Source organism: Saimiri boliviensis, chromosome 4, assembly GCF_048565385.1.
Source record: "Saimiri boliviensis isolate mSaiBol1 chromosome 4, mSaiBol1.pri, whole genome shotgun sequence".
In the NCBI taxonomy this organism is placed as follows: Eukaryota; Metazoa; Chordata; class Mammalia; order Primates; family Cebidae; genus Saimiri; species Saimiri boliviensis.
Genome location: NC_133452.1, coordinates 15981673 through 16002636, shown reverse-complemented (window position 1 = coordinate 16002636; position 20964 = coordinate 15981673). Strand labels below are relative to the sequence as shown.

At 39.0% G+C, this 20964-nt stretch overlaps 1 protein-coding gene across 6 annotated transcripts in view; it reads right to left on the bottom strand.

Annotated features, from left to right (window-relative positions):
* The window catches only part of IPCEF1 (interaction protein for cytohesin exchange factors 1), a 202049-nt gene that overhangs the window by 35046 nt on the left and 146039 nt on the right, over nucleotides 1-20964 (bottom strand). For all 6 annotated transcript variants that reach the window (XR_012517151.1, XM_074397235.1, XM_074397233.1 and 3 more), the window contains 3 exons: nucleotides 20397-20455; nucleotides 18631-18731; nucleotides 5552-5921 (listed from right to left, as the gene is read on the bottom strand). Coding sequence is in view for 5 of the 6 variants with exons in the window: in XM_074397235.1 (XP_074253336.1) it covers nucleotides 5552-5921; nucleotides 18631-18731; nucleotides 20397-20455 (530 nt within the window). In the remaining variant the exon portion in view is untranslated. The remainder of the gene's footprint in view (nucleotides 1-5551; nucleotides 5922-18630; nucleotides 18732-20396; nucleotides 20456-20964) is intronic.

The following is a 20964-nucleotide window of genomic DNA, read 5'->3' as shown; positions in this document are numbered from 1 at the left end:
AGATTCCTCTTACCTTATTCACATTCTGTCTCTTATGAATCTACTACCCTCCTTTTTCAATAATGACTTCCAACTCCTCAAACCTTCCCACTCCTTTCAAGCTGTCATCGGTACTCTAAGCTTGCATACCTCCAAAGTCTAGACTGCACTTGCCACCATCTCCCAAACCTTTGCCCCAGTGACTTCCCACCACCTACTACTCTTAATTCCTAGCCTCAGGAAAAATTACAGGAAGAAGAAAAACAAAGATGATGTAAAATCTGAGTACTATGAATGGCCTAGTTACATCACACAAATTTGCAGGTAATCTAAGCAGCATAACTTCATGACAACTCACAGAGATCTTTAGCTACCTGACACGGGATCAGAGAAAGCAGGTGGTGAGTCACCCATGCCTGAGGTCAATGCCACTGACACCGATGATCACATATTCAAGGTTTTCCCAACATCAAATGATACATACTTCTCAAAACAAGATTACTAGGAAATATTCTAGGAAGAAAATTAAGTGCTAAGGATGCAAAGACCAAAATCAGTGTTCACCCTGATAGGCATGCTGTAGAATCCCTCGTCTCCCCTTTCCTTCCTATCTCCACTGCCACCTGTCTCAGCTACAACCTCATCTAAACCTTCCTATGCCTTATCTCCCCTTATTCTATTCTTCCCTGTACTCTATAGCTAAAATAATTTTTCTAAAGCATACTTGCAACTTACCCTGATTAGAAATGGTCACCCAGTAGCTGCTGAAATTAAGAAACACCTATCCCAGTATTCAACCTCAACCAAACACCCTTCCCATCCCCTTTTCCTGAGCCTCCCTTTTCCATGGACACATCCTGCCACTTAGATGAGATCTTGTCTTGGGTCCCTGCTCTTTTAAATCTCTGGGGTGTCATATAGATATGTGTACCTCTTCTACGGCATCTGTTTTATTCTGCTTTCTTTTGTTAAATGTGTCTAGTTTCTCCCACTCAGCCCATTAGGTGTTAAAATTTTTTAGACCATAGTTGTATCTTGTCCATTTTTTTTTTTTTTGAGATGGATTCTTGCTCTGTGACTCAGGCTTGAGTACAGTGGCGTGATGTCAGCTCATTGAAACCTTCAAACAATTATCCTGCCTCAGCCTCCTGAGTAGCTCGTTTTACAGGTGTGTGCCACCACACCTGGCTACTTTTTGAATTTTTAGTAGAGACAAGGTTTCACCATGTTGGTCAGGCTGGTCTCAAACTCCTGATCTCATGATCCACCTGTCTCAGCCTCCCAAAGTGCTGGGATTACAGGTGTGAGCCACTGCACCTGGCCCCCTTGTTCACATTTTATTCACTTTAGCACAAAGTACATCAGTACTTATTAGGTACTAAAAATAAAAATAACAAATGTAAAATTATTTGAATAGAGTCCAGTTTTGGACTTATTTTTTATGACATACTCGCTTCCTGAGGAGGCATACTACATGATTCTAACAGCAACACTCAAAGTAGCTAGCTAAAGTACTGTTCACACTCAGATTGTGTACAGTTTTGTTAATATTTGTTAAATCCTAAAATCTGACTCATTCATGTCACTTTCCTGAGATGTCATGCATGCTCTAGAATGCTTGTCTCTTCTTTAACAAGCTTTTTTTTTTGTTTTGTTTTTGCTGTTTTTGTTTTTTTTTAAATTCAGCTTGTTATCTATATGACTCCCAGATCAATTCTGGCTGTGCTTGTACCTGATAATTTATTTGTATAAATTGAGTATTAGTCTTACTAGTTGACATGAAGCTTTTCAGGATCCAGTGTATGGTTACTCCATTCATTAAGTAGAAGTGACATTGTCTCCACATTGTCAGCAGGTAGAAAGACACACTGTGTGACTTATTATCACACTGGCATAGGTCATGGCTCAAAAAAATTCTAACTAAAGGAAGGAGGAGCACAGGCTAAAAATAAGCTGAAATGAACATGCCATTAACCCTCTCACCTCTTCCCATCATGCTTTGTGAAAATAATCAGTGAATAATTCCTAGAGCTCTGGAACCTGGAACTCTCAGTGAAGAGAGGCAATAGGATGCAATTAACACCCTGATTTTATTTTTTTTAATATCTTACACTAAAGGAGGAAATGTCTAACAGAATATTTAAATTCAGCATAAAATCCTAACAACAACAATTTTAATTGCATACCAACTGCAAAAATATTTCTTTCATTGTCTAAATAAAAGGAAGGTTATAATATGCACTGTCTGCTTGTTTCGGGACTTAGTTATTAATCTTTAAGAATCTTTTCTAGGATGAAAGCCTCTTCCTCCAGCAAATGCATCTTGAGACCAGGTCTTAATCTTTTAAAATCCTAACTTTCATTTTGAACCATATTAAGACTTCTATCCCTGACATAAAAACACCTAAAACAATATTTCAGACAAAGGAATTTCAGGAATTTTTTAATTATTAACTCACTACAATGCTTTTTAAAAGTCTCAAGAATGAAAAGCTACCTCTGTCTCCACATAAACACACATGTAAAAAAATGCACAAAATGAAATTTGATTACTCAAGAACAAGTCATCACAAATGCAAGCAAAGATTGGGTTGCTGTTTCCATAGAGATGACTTTAAGTGGTTCAGTTCTTCTGGGAATTTAACCAAATCCCCAGCAGCAGGAGAAAATCATCAGCAAAAATTCTGTAACATATGGCAACTGCCAAAAAAATCAATGAGAAAAGAAAAATACTTTTATTTTCTTTTCCTTTTACCAAGAGGAATACCGTCACACTGAGCTGTTTGAAGAAGTATACAGATTTTGCTGGTCACTCTGTGTGTAACTCAAAACTAAATGATACCAAGTTGCTTCATTCTTACATTAAAAGGGCTGTTGGTTCCCAGCCAGGCTCTATAGCATATGCAATCCTGGAATGGCATTTAGCCATGAGCAAGCACTGGGGCATCTTCCCATGACTCTCTGGCTATGGTCCTAAAGGAAAACAATCAACCTCCAGGGTTATCTCTTGGGAAAGAGTGCAAATGGGATTTTATTCTCTAGTATATTTTTGAAGCTATCTTCATCCCATGTGTGTGTGTGTGTGTGTGTTTGTGTGTGCATGTGTGTGAATTTTTTTAAGTTCTACTTATGACCCAATGATTAAAGTAAGAGTTTGAAGGAGAAAAATAATAGATATAGTACTTTTTATTATTTTCTTTAGTTCTACCAATCCTATATCTGGAAATGTTTTCCAAGTATCAAGGTAGAGGTCATCTAGTTCAAGATACTTAAGTTCTCTCTTCAGTATATGCTTTCAAGAACAAAAGTTGTGATCAATATGCAATCAATAGTCAATGAAAACGGTTATCTCAGAATGAGTAAACACATTCAGTGATAAGGAATGCATTACTTTCAAAGGAACCTATTCTATTTTGAACAGCTCATAACATCAAAAACAAAGTTCTTATGCTGAGGTTAAATCTACTTCCTTTTGACTTGCACCATTGAACTCAATTTTGTGCTTCCAAGGAGATGCATTTAAACTCAATACTTTGTCCACACAACAGCACCTTACAAACCTGAGGGTGGGTTGAGACTACTCTTTCCATTCTCACAGTCCACTCTTTAGCCCTCTACAATCCTCAGTGGCAATGTTTCCTTTATCCTTCCTATGCTACTCATTCACCTCTAGAAATAGGTTGGTTTGCCAATGACTTTATTCACTCCAGTGTTTCTAATGTAAAATAGATAGTTGGCCTAAATAGGGAGGAGGGGTATAAGAAAAATGCCATCAAGGCCGGGTGCAGTGGCTCACACCTGTAATCCCAGCGCTTTGGGAGGCAGAGGTGGACAAATTATGAAGTGAAGAGATTGAGACCATCCTGGCCAACATGGTGAAACTCCGTCTCTACTAAAAATACAAAAATTAGCTGGGCATAGTGGTGCATGCCTATAGTTCCAGCTACTTGGGAGCCTGAGGCAGGAGAATCACTTGAACCTGGGAAGTGGAGGTTGTAATGGGCTGAGATCATGCCACTGCACTCTAGCCTGCTGACAGAGCAAGACTCTGTCTTAAAACAAAAAAGAAAGAAAGAAATTAAAAGAAAAATGCCATCAGAGGCCAGATGGATCTGAGTAAAGCATCTTTAGGTAAGGCCTCAGAGAGTGCTGATAGCTATTGTAATCTGGAGAATTAGTTACCAAGCTGAGTATTCAAATTTCCGTATTTTTAAAACTCTATACAGATCCTCGCACATGCACACACACAACAACTTGGTCTAAAGTTGTGATCCTTGGCCAAATTACTCTGATACCAAAAATTAAATTAACAGGGTACCCATTTGAAATTTGAGAACTTAAAGAAGTCTTCTGTGATTAGGCTAGAGGAGAGGGGAGAGGGGTCATCTACATCATTAGACACTCTGGCAGGTTATTATGGGAATCTAGCAAGTCAACTTTCTCTCAATGGCACACCAAAAAATACACAAACCAAACTCATCATGTTTTCACTGCTCAGTATCTTCCATCAGGTAACCCTGTTTTACAGCAAAATGAATAATAGCACACAATCAGAAAAGGCATTATGATAGAACAGAAATAAAAATACGTTAGTCCTGAATAAAAGATAAGGACCAGTTATCAGAGTATTTTTAAAACCTCGTATTATTGCCTTCCATACTCAATTAACTCTTTCCTTTGTTAAAACTTAAAATGTTTTTCAAACACAAAAGTTGTTCTCTCCTTTATATGTAAAGGTTCTAATGCTGCACAAAGTGCGGGCAAATTGTCTTCCCATTAACCACACAGGAACATTGAGGAGCCAGCAGACTAAGAATTAGATACTGTCTGGAGCACAGCCCAGGGAAGGCAGCAGCTCTCAGCTCATTTTGAACTATCAAGGTGACATGAAAAATACCAGATCTCACTCATAGACGGGTATTGAACAATGAGAACACATGGACACAGGGAGGGGAGCACTTAGCACTGGGGTCTGTTGGGTGGAAATGGGGGAGGAACGGGGGGGTGGGGAGGAGAGGTGGGGAGAGATAGCATGGGGAGAAATGCCAGATATAGGTGAAGGGGAGGAAGGCAGCAAATCACACTGCCATGTGTGTACCTATGCAACAATCTTGCATGTTCTTCTCATGTACCCCAAAACCTAAAATGCAATTAAAAAAAAAAGAAAGAAAAAAGAAAAATACCAGACTACAAAGTCCTGATTTAACCACCACAAGCTCCAGAGCATGGGACATGGGACCAAAAAAAGAGGCAAGTTCTTTCTCTGATTAGTGGAAAAGTCTCATTATTTTATGATCACATGTCTTACAGTTCTGAAGCAGTTGGTTAGTGACACTTACAGCAAATAATTAGTGGCCTAGTAGCTGGAGTTGCCACATGCAACTCCTCTACAAAGCAACCTCTGGGCATAACCCCACTTGACTAATTCTTGAATCATCATTCATGAGTTTAACCATTCTTGTTACAAATTAATATTAGAGTTCCATACACACACACACACACACACACACACACACACACACACACACAAATATTCATTCTCTAAAGATGAATGAACAATTTCTTGGTTTACCTTTGTCCATGATCTTTGATCCAGCAGGCTTATCTTGGACAGTAAGATGGTCGTGAGTGCTACTCAATGAAGTATCATCACTAGATAAAGAGTTCAAAAATCCACTTTCTGATGTGACAAAGCTGTTTTCTGGGGCCTTGTGGCTGCCTGTCTCTGCAGGTACAGGTGAATGAACCTGTACAGCAAATGTTATTGGTTGTCCCTCATCTTCAGCAGCAGACAAACTGTTAACTGTGTCGGGCCAGGACTGTCTCTCTTCAGATAACGAGGAGGGAAAACTGCTGGGTGTCTTCGCTGTATTTTCCAGGGAAGAGAAAGAACACGATGTTCCACTCAGGCTGGGTGAGGATGAAGATGCCTGCTGTGCAGCCTATTTTTCACAAATAAAACCAAAAAAAGAATAAAAGACATCGTGATTAAACCACCATTCTCTACCTTTCATTTTCAAAACAGGTGTCCCCATGTTATTTCAAAAAGTGACCAATAATAAAAAAGTCAAAAATAAAGGCATGATATTTATTTCTGTTTGACACACACTAGGATTTCATTCTCCAAAACTGATTTATGTAACTTTTAATTCACTGTTCCAGGATCTGAAAAATCTCCTTATCATGATTTGTCCTATTCCTCCATGTTCTCCAGAAACTTAAAGGGCGTCTTTTGGGAATCCTTCAGAATACTGCATTATACTTTGAGCAAAATAAAATTTGCAGTCTATCGCTGAATTCACACTGATGGAGCAAAAAAGATAACTATGAAAAAAGAGAAGCTGGGTGTGATGGTTCATGACTGCAATCCCAGCACTTTGGGAGGCCAAGGCAGGTGGATCATGAGGTCAAGAGTTCGAGATCAGCCTGGCCAAGATGGTGAAACCCCATCTCTACTAAAAATACCAAAATTAGCTAGGCATGGTGGCAGATGCCTGTAATCCCAGCTACTCAGGAGGTTGAGGCAAGAGAATCGCTTGAACCCAGGAGGTGGAGGTTGCAGTGAGCGAAGATCACACCATTGCACTCTAGCCTATGTGACAGAGCAAGACTCCATCTCAAAAAAAAAAAATGGTGACAGCACATATAAACCTTTGTCTCTTTGGGGTTTTTTAAATGTCTTAATTAGCAAAATAAAAATTCTATCTTGTTCTTCCATTTTTAATTTTATTGGCCAATAAAATCCAAAAATCTAGACCCTAGTACTCTATGGATCACCCTATATCTCCAACAGCAGAGAAGTCAGAGAAGGCATTTTATGGTTCAGTTGCATTACATCATCCTATGGGGCATGCCTGTCAACGTCAAGCACTCAAAACTCCAAGGAAGGCCAGGTGCAGTAGCTCACACCTGTAATCTCACCACCTTGGGAGGCAGAGGCAGGTGGATCTCTGAGGCCAGGAGTTTAAGACCAGCCTGGCCAACATGGTGAAACACCGTCTCTACTAAAAATACAAAAATTAGCAGGGTATGGTGGCTTATGCCTGTAATCCCAGCTACTCCGGAGGCTGAGGTAGGATAATCATTTGAACCCAGGAAGCAGAAGTTGCAGTGAGCCAAGATCATGTAATTGTACTCCAGCCTAAACAACTGAGTGAGATTCCATCTCAAAAAAACAGAAACCAAGAAAATCTCCAAGGAAGTGTCAGGAAGGCTGATAGAGAGAGGAAGCCAAAGAGCAAACTTGAATCCTCTTCAAAAAACTCAGAATCATAGCAACTAATTCAGAAGAGTTGACTTTGTTCCAAATCAATATGGTCCACAGGAAATTTGTAGATTCTGAGCTCTGAGTTTTCATGGGAGAAGCCAATATTTATCTAATGTGTGCCCAATCAGCTCCATGCTAGACATGGATTGTCACATAATCAATAAATCTACTTTTAAGTAGCATGACATTAAAATCTCTAGTTAAGATACTAATCCCACATATATAATAAATAATCATATACTGTCACAGACATTTAAAAAATTCTGTGAAGTAGCTTGTAAACTGGGTATCTTACGTCACTTAGATCTTTAATAACCAACAGATCAAAGATCTGTAATTTCAGTAAAACCCTAGTTATCTAGCAGAAGAAATGTACTATCCCAAATTGTCCAAATAAATACCAGGAATAGATTACTAATTAGCAAGATCTACGAAATAAATATTAACAAAAATATCCATTCTGGCCCAGTCCTGAAACGTTCCCCCATTGTGAGCTATTTTAGTAAAACTCAACTTCTACGTGATCAACCTCTTTTTTGAAACACCAAACATAAGCTTTTCCCATTACTCCTGCTGATTCTGCTTTAAATTAGATTATAGCCAACTGGATTATTTGAACAAGAGACCATGCACACAGTTGCTACATCACTGTCTATAGGGTTTTTTGAACCTCAAAACTCTGCTTAAAGTATTAAGACCTATTAAATGAGCATCAGAAAGATCCGTGAAGTGTCATTCTGTTTGTGGTGTGACTCAAACACAGTGCAAATGCTCTCCCAATCCATTCTCTCTAGACACCACGTACCGCTTATAAATTTCATTTTTAAATGAAGAAAAGAAGAATGAGGGGCAAAAAAAAAGAGAGAGAGAAAGAAGAAAGAAGACGACTTGGAGAAGAGGAAAATGAAAATGAGAAAATGACTACATGTATCAGGTCAGGGAGAGTTTTCACTGGAAGAGAGACTGACAAAATACAAATCAAAGTGAACCTGGAGTTCCATTTCCAAGGATTCAGTACGGGAACATGTGTTACAGACAGCATAATGCTAAGGCATGGCTCATTATTTCTAACATTCCGGAGAAACCAATAGCCAAACACTGAGCATAGAACTCAGCTCAGTGCCTTCTGTGAAGCATCTGTGCAATACACTCATAAAGCTCCCCAGTGAAAATCAAATGAAAGCAGAAGGCAGTGCTAGTTTCTCCTCTCCACCTCATCCCATCTCTACTGGTAAATATGAGCCCATCCTTCATGTGTCTGTTCAAACACCAACTCCTCCAGAAAGTCTTCTCTGATAGTCTCAGGGCCAGGTAGGTGCTTTGCTTAGTGCTTCTGGGCTTATTTCTATCATATTTGGTGGACAATCATTTTGTTTATCACCTTACACAGCTGTTCCTTGAACAGCAGGGATTCAAACCACACAGGCCCACTTAAGCACAGATATTTTTCCCACAAATACAGTCAGCCCTCTGTATCCATGGATTCCAAATCCACAACCAAATGGGAATGAAGACAGCATTTGCAGGATGCAGGAGGAGAAACTCAAGGATACAGAGAACTGACTTTTTGTGTGGGTGGCTTCTGCAGTGACCCCCTGTGAGACTTGAGTATGCAGAGACTTTGGTCTCCATGGGGTGGAACTAAACCCCCACAGATACCAAGGGACAACTGGATTGTAACAACTGATTGACAATTCATCTTTTCTGATGGGCTACCTCAGAACAGGCTGATTTTAATCATTTTTGTGCCTCCATTTTTTTTTAATTTTATTTTTTTATTGCATTTTAGGTTTTGGGGTACATGTGAAGAACACGCAAGATTGTTGCATAGGTACACACATGGCAGTGTGATTTGCTGCCTTCCTCCCCATCACCTATGTCTGGCATTTCTCCCCATACTATCTCTCCACTTTTTGCCTCTTGTTTAACACACATAATTGGTGACAATGACAAAGAATTGGCCAGAACCAGCTCTGTGGAAGAAAAGCACCCCAGAGTCATTCAGCCTGTGGTGGAGGAGCTTCCTGAAATGCTTCATAAAGTCGCTATGAGTGATTTATCCGAATCCCAGGATTGAGCGGTTATCAGTGCCAATTACAATGCAAATAGCCCCCCCAGAAATGTTCTTATAACCTCAAATAAAATTATTATTTTATTTAATTAGTGATTAATAATTGTATGTGGTTTCATTCTTTTCAGAACACAAGTGTTAAGTATTTTATATTTAAAATGAGGAAATTTAAAACATTTAAAAAATCTTAGTTCTAGTTAAGAGACTGTGATATGATTACATTAAAAATTAATATTGATTTTTCCTATTCTGTATAGGATAGTTTTCATTATTGAAGAAGCTTCATTCAAACGTTAGCCCTAAAATCCTTTTCTTGGAATTATTTTTCAAACACAAGTTCGACATGGTGAAAAATAGTTTAAAATGGCCACTTGAAGCCTGTAATTAGTCAGAAGTGAGTCAGCATAGAAATCTCAAGGAGTCAGAGTACATGAAAACAAAAAAGTCTAAACAAAGCAAAATAAAACCAAAATGAGAAGAAAGGAAGAAAAGTAACAGCTTCTCTTTCTTTGTATTGGCCATATTCACAAAAACAAAACATAAACTAGTCAATTGTTGTTAAGCCCCGGGAAGCATCATGTGTGGATTTCTCCTATTTGCCAGGAGAAGCATTACCCTAGATACCAGAAGACCTTGTATAGTTGGTCCCTCTCTGCCACTGACCTTCTGCATGACCTTGGGCAATGAGCTGACCAAAGATCTACTCATCACTGTGATCCTTAGTATCCAAGTGACCGTGAAGAGGTCATTTTACCTCCAGTTACCATCCTACTGGCTTCCTGCCTTATCATTGTCCCCTACCCCACCCCAGTTCACCCTCCAAACCACAGATAGAGAATTTCTAACACAAACAAAAAGTTTACAATATTACTGTGCAGAAAACCATATTATAACTGCCAATCTTTTTTTTTTTTTTTTTTTTTTTTTTTTTTTTTTTTTTTTTTTGAGAAGGAGTCTCACTCTGTCACCCAAGCTGGAGTGCAGTGATGTGATCTTGGCTCCCTGCAACCTCCGCCTCCTGGGTTCAAGTGATTCTCTTGCCTCAGCCTCCTGAGTAGTTAGGATTATAGCCACCCACCACCACGCCCAGCTAATTTTCATATTTTTAGTAGAGATGGAGTTTCACCAAGTTGGCCAGGCTGGTCTTGAACACCTGACCTTGTGATCCGCCCACCTCAGCCTCCCAAACTATTGGGATTACAGTTGTGAGCCACTGCGCCCGGCCAATAACTGCCCATCTTAAGTAGAAAAATATCCATAGTCTTCATTAGAGCTGCGAAGGCCCACATGAACCCATAAGGACTCCTCCAGCTGTGTCTCCTTCCACCTTGTCCATTCCGTTCTAGCCACACTGGACTTCTTTTTGTCCTGTCAGTACATCACTGGTCCCTTCTGCCTGAAAGGCTTTCCCTGTGGATGTTGGGTGGGCTGCCTCCTTCCCATTGCTTGAACCTCCACCGAAATATTGCTTCTTCTGCAGGATCTTCTGTGACAGAGCAGACAGAGCCATATCCTCTCTACCGTCAACCTCTGACCACGCCCTAGCACACTGCTCTTCTTCATCTTCTTCATAGCATTTGTCAGTCCTTGAAGTAATTTGTTTGAATTATTACTGCATCTTCCCTCTTCCTCTACACGGAACTGGAGATGCTCAAGGGAGAAGACACCATCTAGTTCAGTTCAGCATCCCCGTATTTTTTTTTAATAAAAACAGCTTTATTAAAATATTGGTCAGGTGCAGTGGTTCAGCATGTATTCCCAGCACTTTGGGAGGCCGAGGAAGGTAGATCACCTGAGGTCAGGAGTTCGAGACCAGCCTGGCCAACATGGTAAATCCCCATCTCTACTAAAAATACAAATATCAGCCAGGCATGGTGATACATGCCTGTAGTCCCAGCTACTTGGTAGGCTCAGGAGGAGAATCACTTGAACCCAGGAGGCAGAGGTTGCAGTGAGTTGAGATCACACAATCGCACTCCAGCCTAGGTGACGAGAGTGAGACTCTATGTCAAAAAAAATGAATTATGTATTACTATTTAATTAGTTAGCTAACTAGTTAGGGTATATGCTGCTGAATTTGAGTGGCTATGTATTATAGAAATATTTCAGAGAACAATGAACAAAGTGCAATTAGGACAAGGTGCACATTTTCCATTTTTGTTTACCCCAGGCTGTCACTTAAAGTCAAATGCTATCATATTCGATTATTCCTTCCTTTCTAACACACCATCAAGTTTTGTATGTCTGTGCCTCTGCTTGTGTTCCTCCAGCTAGGATTACAATAACAGACACTTCGGGAACTCACCCAGATCCCCTGTCCTGGCTATGCTGCAGTCACCCTGCTAGGCCTGAAACTAATGGCTTATATCTGAGGTTTTCACCAGAGCATTGCCTTGGCTATTAAGAGACGCAAGGAGACTTCATTCTCAAAAGCTCTTCATGGCATCCCCATATTGGAAACAGTCCCTGGCACATGGCAAATAAACACAAACATTTATCAGCTGCCTGAGTAACAACTTTATCAAGAAGGGCAAATGACATCCCATAAAGAATATTCTGAATAAAACAAACAGCTTGCAAATGCTACTTATGATAGCTATGTTTCTCTGGAACTTGGTTTCCTCGTTTGTAAAACTCATACAAGATTTCTGTGATAGTCAAATGAAATCATTCCTCTCAAAGCCATGCAAAAGCATCAGACAACTGGAAAGTAGGATATTTCTCATTCACATGGGGAATATTTGTGGAGCAAGAAATTTGTGGGGGTTGTGGATGAAGTCACAGTAATTACTTGCTCACCCATCCATCTGTCCATTAAATGTTTATTTAGCCTCAAATGTGTGCCAGGCACAGTCATAAATGATGTGGGTAAACAAAAGGATATTGGGCACTGGCTCTGACTTTAAGAATTTAATAATTAGAGAAATAAATCGGATAAACAAAATCTGTAATCAAAAGCAGATTATGATAACAACATGAAAAAATCATCAAAAAAAGAAACACTACAGGAATACACAGAGTTCAGAAGAGGGAAGAATTACCCTGACATAGAGAACTAGAGATGCTCTTATGAAGGAAGATGCTCTTGTGAACTCAGCAGCCTGTGTGACTTACTACCAGGACAGTAGGCCATGAATATGAGCCATTAAAGCCAGAGGCAAAAATATAAACATGAATTTTAGCAAAGTCTTAAAATTGGTTAAATGTTCAATCGTAAGTCTTACAATCATTTTTTGCATCTTGAGGAGAAAGGGTGAATTTCACCCTTTGGCATTCACAAGAGCATCTCTAGTTCTTGTGAATTTCACCCTTTGAAGCTACCATTGTGAAAGATATTTAGAAAGTGGGATTGGGGTGGCAGTCAGGGGCAAGAAGTCTTGCAAGCGGAGAAACTTTATACCTATGGGTGCAAGAGCAGGAAAGTCTGGAATGCTTTTGGGAAACAGCAGGCCATTTCTTGGGCTGATGACGAAGGCAAAATCAGTAGCAAGACTGCAATGGCAGCCTGAAAACAGCCCAAGGGCCTTAAATACCAAACCAAAGACTGGGGAATTCATTTAATAAGCAATGAGAATTCACTGGAAGCTTTTGGGCAGATGAATCAATGTGATCAGAACTGTATGTTAGGAAGAATGATTGGGAGGTGGTTTTTAAGGGGGGGGGGGACTAAAGACAGGGCAAGAAAAACAGCCTGCTATTTCATTAACTCAGGCCAGGGCTAATGAGAGCCTCAGCTAGACAGTGGGAGCAGAAAGCAGGAGAGAGGCTGGGGAACAGCCACCAGCCTGCATGACTAACTACCAGGAGAGTAGGCCATGAATATGAGCCATTAAAGCCAGAGACAAAAATACAAACACGAATTTTAGCAAAGTCTTAAAATCAGTTAAATGTTCAATTGTAAGTCTTACAATCATTTTTCGAATCTTGAAGAGAAAGGATGAATTTTTCTTTCTTCCTTTTTCTTGTATATGTAAGTCGCTGAGAATTTTTCACTCAACTACCCATTTGCATTTCTATTCTTTTGTTTAGTACAGATATTGAATAATCATATCATCAAATCCCAAATGACTTCAGTAGACAACTGTTCAAGATATGTCTTGTTAAAATTAAATGTGGGCCAGGCACAGTGGCTCAAACCTGTAATCCCAGCACTTTGGGAGGCCGAGGTGGGCAGATCATGAGGTCAAGAGATGAAGACCATCCTGGCCAACATGGTGAAACCCCGTCTCTACTAAAAATACAAAAATTAGCTGGGCGTGATGGCTTGCACCTGTATTCCCAGCCACTCAGGAGGCTGAGGCAGGAGAATTGCTTGAACCGGGAGGCAGAGGTTGCAGTGAGCCGAGATTGTGCCACTGCACTCCAGCTTGGCGCCTGGCAACAGAGTGAGACGCTGTCTCAAAAAAAAAAAAAAAAAAAAAAAAAAAAAGATTAAATGTGAATTTCCAAAATGAGTTTCATCTCTTTCTATGTTTAAACTTTTTGGTTTTTTTTTTTAATTTTTTTCTATAAAGATGGGGTTTCCCCATGCTGCCCAGGCTGGTCTTGAACTCTGGAGTTCAAGCCATCCATCTACCTCGTCCTGGTGGGAATTTTAACTTCCTCCTCTGTCGCTGGCCAATGGCCACGTTTGCAGGATTTGCTTTTCCTCATTGCTTGTTTACTTTAGCTGATTTATTTCATCGTTTGAATATTTAAAAAACTACTTTGAAAAAACATCAAAATGTGAGGATTGTTATGTTGAAATAATCTGCATTAAGGGGCTAGAAGCTGGGATTACAAATATTTATCTCTTCTGTTTATCTCATATTTGATCTACCTATTTGATGGTCTACCTTCCAAATGGATTCAAAATCTAATCATTCCATTTCTCCACTACACCAGCACTATCTCCTAATGGAATCGCTGCCATCTCTCACAACAGCTCACTGCAGAAGCTCTCTTAGTTCTCCCTGATTTTATCCCTACATCCCACCTCCTAGGGTCTTTTGCACAGAGAAGATTGAGGGGTCCACTTGAAATGAAAGCTGATTACATCCCTTTGCTCAAACCTTTCAGAGTTTCCCTAAATAACTCAGGTGTCAAAGTCTGTAACTGGCCCGCAGGCCCTCCATGATGTGATCACCACTATGCCTTGACTTCATTTCCTTCTACTCTCATCTTGCTTCACTCTGCTTCAGCCACAGCGGACTCTTTGCAGTACCACACAAGGAGACCTTGACTCTAGCTGTTACATTTGCTTGGAAAACTTTCCTCCCAAATATCCACTTGGCTGACTCTCACACCACCTTTCAAGATTTTGCTCAGATCTTAGCTCTCAGTAGGGCCTGTCCTGGCTCCTCTATTCTTTGCCACAACCCAGTCTCTACCCCAGCACATCCTGGCTCATTGGACTCCACTTCTGATGTAGCATATATTTTCATATTATGTGGATTGTTTATTATCAATCTCCCTCAACTAGAAGTTTGGCTCCATGATGAACATGAATCATGGTCCACTTTATTCACTGATATGTCCCAAGTATTTAGAATGCTGGCTCTCAACAAATGCTTGTTGAATGAACAAACATGCCCAGAAGCATAGACTACGTTGTCTCATAATGATTTTTTAAAATTCAACTTGAAGGAAAATACCTGGAGTAGATTTTTTAGTGACTTTTATAGCACTTAACTTACTTAGTAGCTTATACAATTATCAGATTTGAAATGGAAAGCTGGATCCTGTCTTTGCTCTTTTGTGAATCTAAAGGAATCACAGATAATGGCTTCTACAAACTGTCTTCCAGAGTGAAACTAAGAGACTCTCATCTATCTGGAGCCTTTTTAGTAAGCCTGTTAAAAGCTCCTCACTTGCAACTACTCTAAGAATAAATGGATGTTCTTTCCATGTCAACCCTCTGAACCCTTCTGAAGAAGAAGGAACATAAACAAAAACCTCTTCTTCATTCAGGGAAGATTTCCTGACACATTCTTTATTATCTTGTGAAATGTCATTCAGCCCATTAGAAGCAGATGTCCAAACTGGTTTCACTGTTTATCTTGACTCTATAGTGATTAGAATGATTGGACACTGAATTAAATATTTTCAAGATTTTAACTTTTTTTGAGATAATTTTCCAAAATAGCATTATTTTATACCATTTTCACAAAATGAAAGTTCATCACCCAAAATAATTTTGTTAATTAAAAATTGGGGAAAAAAATATTTTTACTTCCAGGGTTATATATCTAAGTCATGGCTAGCCTACACTGTATTGGGCCAAACAATAGCGCGATTCAGTTTTTGGATAAAAGTTACGACTGAGTGCAGTGGCTCACACTGGTAATCCTAGCACTTTGGGAGGCCAAGGTCAGTTGATCACTTGAGCTCAGGAGCCACAGACCAGCCTAGGCAACATGGCAAAACCACATCTCTACAAAACATTAACCAGGCATGGTGGTGCACACCAATAGTCCCAGCTACTCAGGAGGCTGAGGTAGGAAGATGACCTGAACCAGCAGTGAGGCTGCAGTGAGTTGCCACTGCACTTCCAGCCTGTGTGACAGACTTAGACTCTGTCTCAAAAAAAAAAAAATTTACTATATATATTTTTTACTTTCATCTGCTTAAATAAAGAACCTAAATGCTAGTTTAACCAAGTGCCTTGCATGTCTGTTTTTCAGAAACAAGAGAAAACAAAAACAAAATCTGCCTGGGAAATATGTGAGCAGGAGGAACACATTCTGTTGCTAAGGGGAAATCTAACTGTTCAACATTTATCTGACTATTTCCAATATATTTCTTTAGAAAATGTTAGCATTAATGGCCTGCCAAAAAAATGCTCAACTTACAACTACTGAAAACATAACATTAGATTGATGATTCAGAAAATTTAGAGATGTTTCTGAATTTAGTGACCTAACTTACTTGCCTCGTGAGGATTTTCATTTATTTGTTTTAAATCAAGAATTTCCTGAACTTCTATTGTACATCAGGTTTGACTGTCAAAGAATACAATAGGGCCATGACCCTTCAACTAAGAGGGTAATTTAGTTGCTTTTATTTCACCAGGGAAAGTTCTAGATGCCTGGCAATGCTCTAGCAAAGGAACCTAAGACACTAGTTTGCCATTATAAAGCTGAAAATGCCAGTATTTCACAACTAAAGAAATCATAAGAGAGGTATATTGGTGGGCACAGTGCGAGGGAGAATGAACTTGAGGAAAAAATGGAGGAAGAAAGAACTAAATATCTGTATGTTACAGGTTAAAACAGGAGAGAGAGGCAGAAGCAGACAGAGACAAAGTCAAAGACAGAAACTTAGCAAAAAATACATGCTTCTCTCTTAAATCAACAACAAGGAACATTTTTTTGAAGACCTATTCAATGTAAGAATTACCCTTTAATGCTTTACCCTATGTGACACAAAGTTCAATTACCCTTTAATCTTTAGATAACTTCTTTAGAAGCATTAAAGGGTAATCTAACAAGAGAGCTGACAAAAGCTGGGAAGCATTATACGGTCTGAAGATATCGTTAAGTTTGAGTGACAGAAAGAAAATAAAAGCTTTTGCTAAAATCCAAAATTGATTTCTAAAAAGGAGAAAGATTGCACATGGAGAAGCTATGACTATATTAAGAAAGAATATATTGTAAATGTAGTTCAAAAATTGTTCTAAATTTGACCATATTCAATTTTAATTTTATTTATATCCTGCTTAATTTTGACTAATCATATTTAATAAAGATTTTAATAAATATTTATTCAACAAATATTTACATCTTTTCTTGGCTGCTAGCCAAATAAATTAGAAAAGTTACCGTAATTCTCCACTGACCATATGAAAAAAGTAAGTAAAGGTCATTATTTAAATGACCAATTTAATAACTTAAATCCAAGAACTGGCAAAACATAATAAAGATAAAAACTTTATCACACTAAAAGAAATTCTGGTAGAAAAGGCCTGGTAAGTGAATGAGCTACTGTAAGCTGTCAGAACCTGTCATCATTTGAGTCTATGACAGACAAGTGTCATGGTTCAGTAGAATGAACATGTCCTATAAAGCTAAACAGACTGGGATTCCCATCTCAGGCACTCACTGGACATTTGAGCATGCCATTCAACATCTCTGAATCTCAGTTTCGTCAACCATGAAATGAAGATAGTAGCATCTACTTCCTCATAATGTGAGACAGGAAGCAATGTTTGAAACCAGGGGGGAAAAAGGCACTCACCACAAGGAAAGTGATAAATAAATCTGACATATTAAAATCATGAACATGTGTTTACAACAAGAAATTGTGAAACAGAGTTTTAAAAAACTAAAAGTGAGATTTGCTCACTTTTAATAGGTCAATGCAAAAGTAATCGTGTTTTTTGCATTATTTTTAATGGCAAAAACCATAATTACTTTTGCACCAACCTATAGCTGACGAAGAACTAATATACAGTATAATAAATTAAGAAATACTATCATTTGAAAAGAAAAAGGAGGAGGAAGCAGCTAAAAATGTAGAAGAGACTCAGACACTTCACAAAAGAGAAAGCTCTAATGGCTAATAAAAATGGTGCTGGGCCTCATTAGTCATAAATAAAATGCAAATTAAATAATACTACTTTTCAGGGTTGCCCGAGGAATTAAAAATTTATACATTTAAAGCACCTATATACGTCCTGATACACAGTAGATGTAAAAACCATAAATCAACTTCCCCAATGTTCAAGGCATGACCCCTTTTTAGGGGCCATTACTATATTGCTAAGAGCATCCAAATACGAAGCAACTCTCCATAGACTTAACATTAATTAATAATATGAACTTACATTTGGTGCTCTCAACACTTAGAATCAAATTTGGATTCCTCTCTAGCAAATACACAAATCACTCCATATGGAATTTCAATGCACTAATCCCATTCCTGACTTCCTGCTCTCTTTCTTGCTCTTCTCTTTTCTGTCTGCTGTTTTTTCATCCTAAATCCATTTTGCATTGTTATTGCACATGCACATAGGCATGGCATTTTAATTTTTCCTGAGAACAAGTAGGACATAAACACTGTCAGACAAGCACTGGTCTATGGTCTAGAAGCCCTTTGCATCCTCACAAATCCTCTGAGTATGGTACATCTTTGGGTCACACACAAATATACCAAGTTTATCATACCAGTGGGTTGCTATGGAGAAGGCTCAAAATCAGCACCCTGAAAATTGCACTGGCTTGTTGGCAGGTATCTTAATTTAGCCCATTCTAAAAATTTATCAGTCAAGCTACTTTCTACCCAATTGGAAGAAATGACATACATGCATCTGATCGATGACCAACAGACTACTTACATCGGTACATGCTGAAGGAGACTGAGTCTGGGAGGAGCGAGAAGGGGGTGGTGTCTCCGCAGCTATTTCAGGATCTTCCTGTTCACTTTCACTGTAACATTCTATAACAAAAATGAAAATGCTTAATGTTTTAACACTGTCATCGCTTATTCCATAATGCATGAGCAGAGGTTTCTCTCCATCTGGCTATTGCAATTTCAATCCAATTCAGAAAGTTCCTATCTAATGAACTACCTGGTAAGTACCTGGTGCAAGGGCATTACATAAGAGGCAGAAACAAATGGCCAGTTTGGGGCTCCTGACCTCAAAGAGCATCCGATATGCAGGAAGAAGACAAATCGTAGCTTGGGTAAAATAAAATAATTCCTCAAAAGAGGTGTGAGTCATAATACTAAGAGAGCACAAAATCAGGAGTGATTAATTTTGATTGTAGAAATCATAATGAATTGAAACTGGCAGGATCACTAAACCAGCAGTGGTACACAAATCACGACGGGAAGGGAGTCCCAGGCTGAGGGAGCAGGCTGAGCCAAGTATGTGGAGACTCCTATGGGATCCGGCAGAAAACGAAGTTGGAAGGTGGTAGAGGCCATGTCATAGAAGGCCTTACATGCCAGGACAAGGAGAAGTTCTGTGTGTAGTTTTGTACTAACTCACAATCTATAAATAGACAATGTGTGCTTATTTTATGGAAAAGAGGACCAAGAAGATGGTTAGGACACCACTGATTTCAGGGTCTTGCATGGTACCCCTTTATTGTTTCAAATCTGGTTGCCACTTTTCCATTTCTAACTAACTCTACAATTTTACGATTTTGTTATTGGAAGCTATAACTCCCTACTTCCAATTCCCAAGCCCTTTTGTGATCTGATCATTTCAGAAAGACTGTCAAATTGGTGGCCCTGGCAGCTAAATGCTCCCTCTTCTCAATACTAAGGTATAATTGCATCATTAAGAATTAGACTCCTTGGCTCACGCCTGTAATCCCAGCACTTTGGGAGGCCGAGACAGGCAGATCATGAGGCCAGGAGATCGAGACTATCCTGGCCAACATGGTGAAACCCCGTCTCTACTAAAAATACAAAAATTAGCTGTGTGTGGTGGTGCATGCCTGTAATCCCAGCTACTCAGGAAGCTGAGGCAGAATTGCTTGAACAAGGGAGTCAGAGGTTGCTGTGAGCCAAGATCATGCCACTGCACTCCAGCCTGATGACAGAGCGAGACTCTGTCTCAAAAAAAAAAAAAAAAAAAAAAAAATTAGACTCCTGTAGCTTTTGAACCCTGAAAGCTACTGACTGAGCTAAAAATATGGTCTGTGTCCCAATATGACCTTCAGGTTCCTAGTACAATCTTAGGGTAATTAGTCTCAGCACACACCTGGTAGAAATATTAAAATATCAGGGAGGAAATAGTGGGATGAAAGTGATCTGACCAGATCATGACGAGATCACGTCTATGAGTAAGAATTCCGCAAGTGGAGCAATTAAACATTTGCATTGGCAACTGTTTGAGATGTCATGAAGCCCACAGCTGCCGGAGTGTGGGTGAAGTGTGAAAGGCATTCCTAGTCAGCATGGGAAGCTCTATTCCATGTTGGTGAGTCTGTGTGAATATGTCTGTCTCTACATATTTTCAGATTGTTTTAAATGCCAAAGCATGTTTCCTCAGGATCAGACTATACATAGAACTTGATACTGTTTTTTCACCCTGTTTCAACCTATTCTAATATTCTTGCTAAATTTTCAGAAATTTAAAATAGAACATACCTTCATCCTTTGTAGTGGATTCCTGATGGATTACAGCCAATCCAAGTTTATTTAACCACCTAAAATTCAAATAGAAAGCAAATGTTGACCAAAAATATTAGTCCCCTACCCGTTCACCTTCCCCCAGATTTCCTTATGAAATTAAGTCATGATTCTATCATCGGTCTACACATTTCCAGAAATAGCATAGGTTTGTGGCATCAAAAGCTAAAGCCTCTGGTTACATGATACTTTCCTTACTCAAGGTATCCTTTGTAAGGTAAGATGTGAGGTGGCCCATTACTCAGTTGATTAATGAAGGCAGCCAAATTAGGTATTCCAAATATATGAACAAATACATCTTCTGTAATTGTGTATTTGAACTTTTTAGCAACCATCAAACCCTTTATCCCTGGATTTAGTAACTTGGCTATTAAAGTTATTGGGTATTACTCTTAATAATGTCAGTTTATCTTGGAAAAAACTCAGGAAAAGATCATTTATTTTTAATCCAAGAATATTTTTATGTCAATTAGTAAAAAATCTGGCTATAATTGGACAGATGCATTTTAACTGGAACAAATATTAA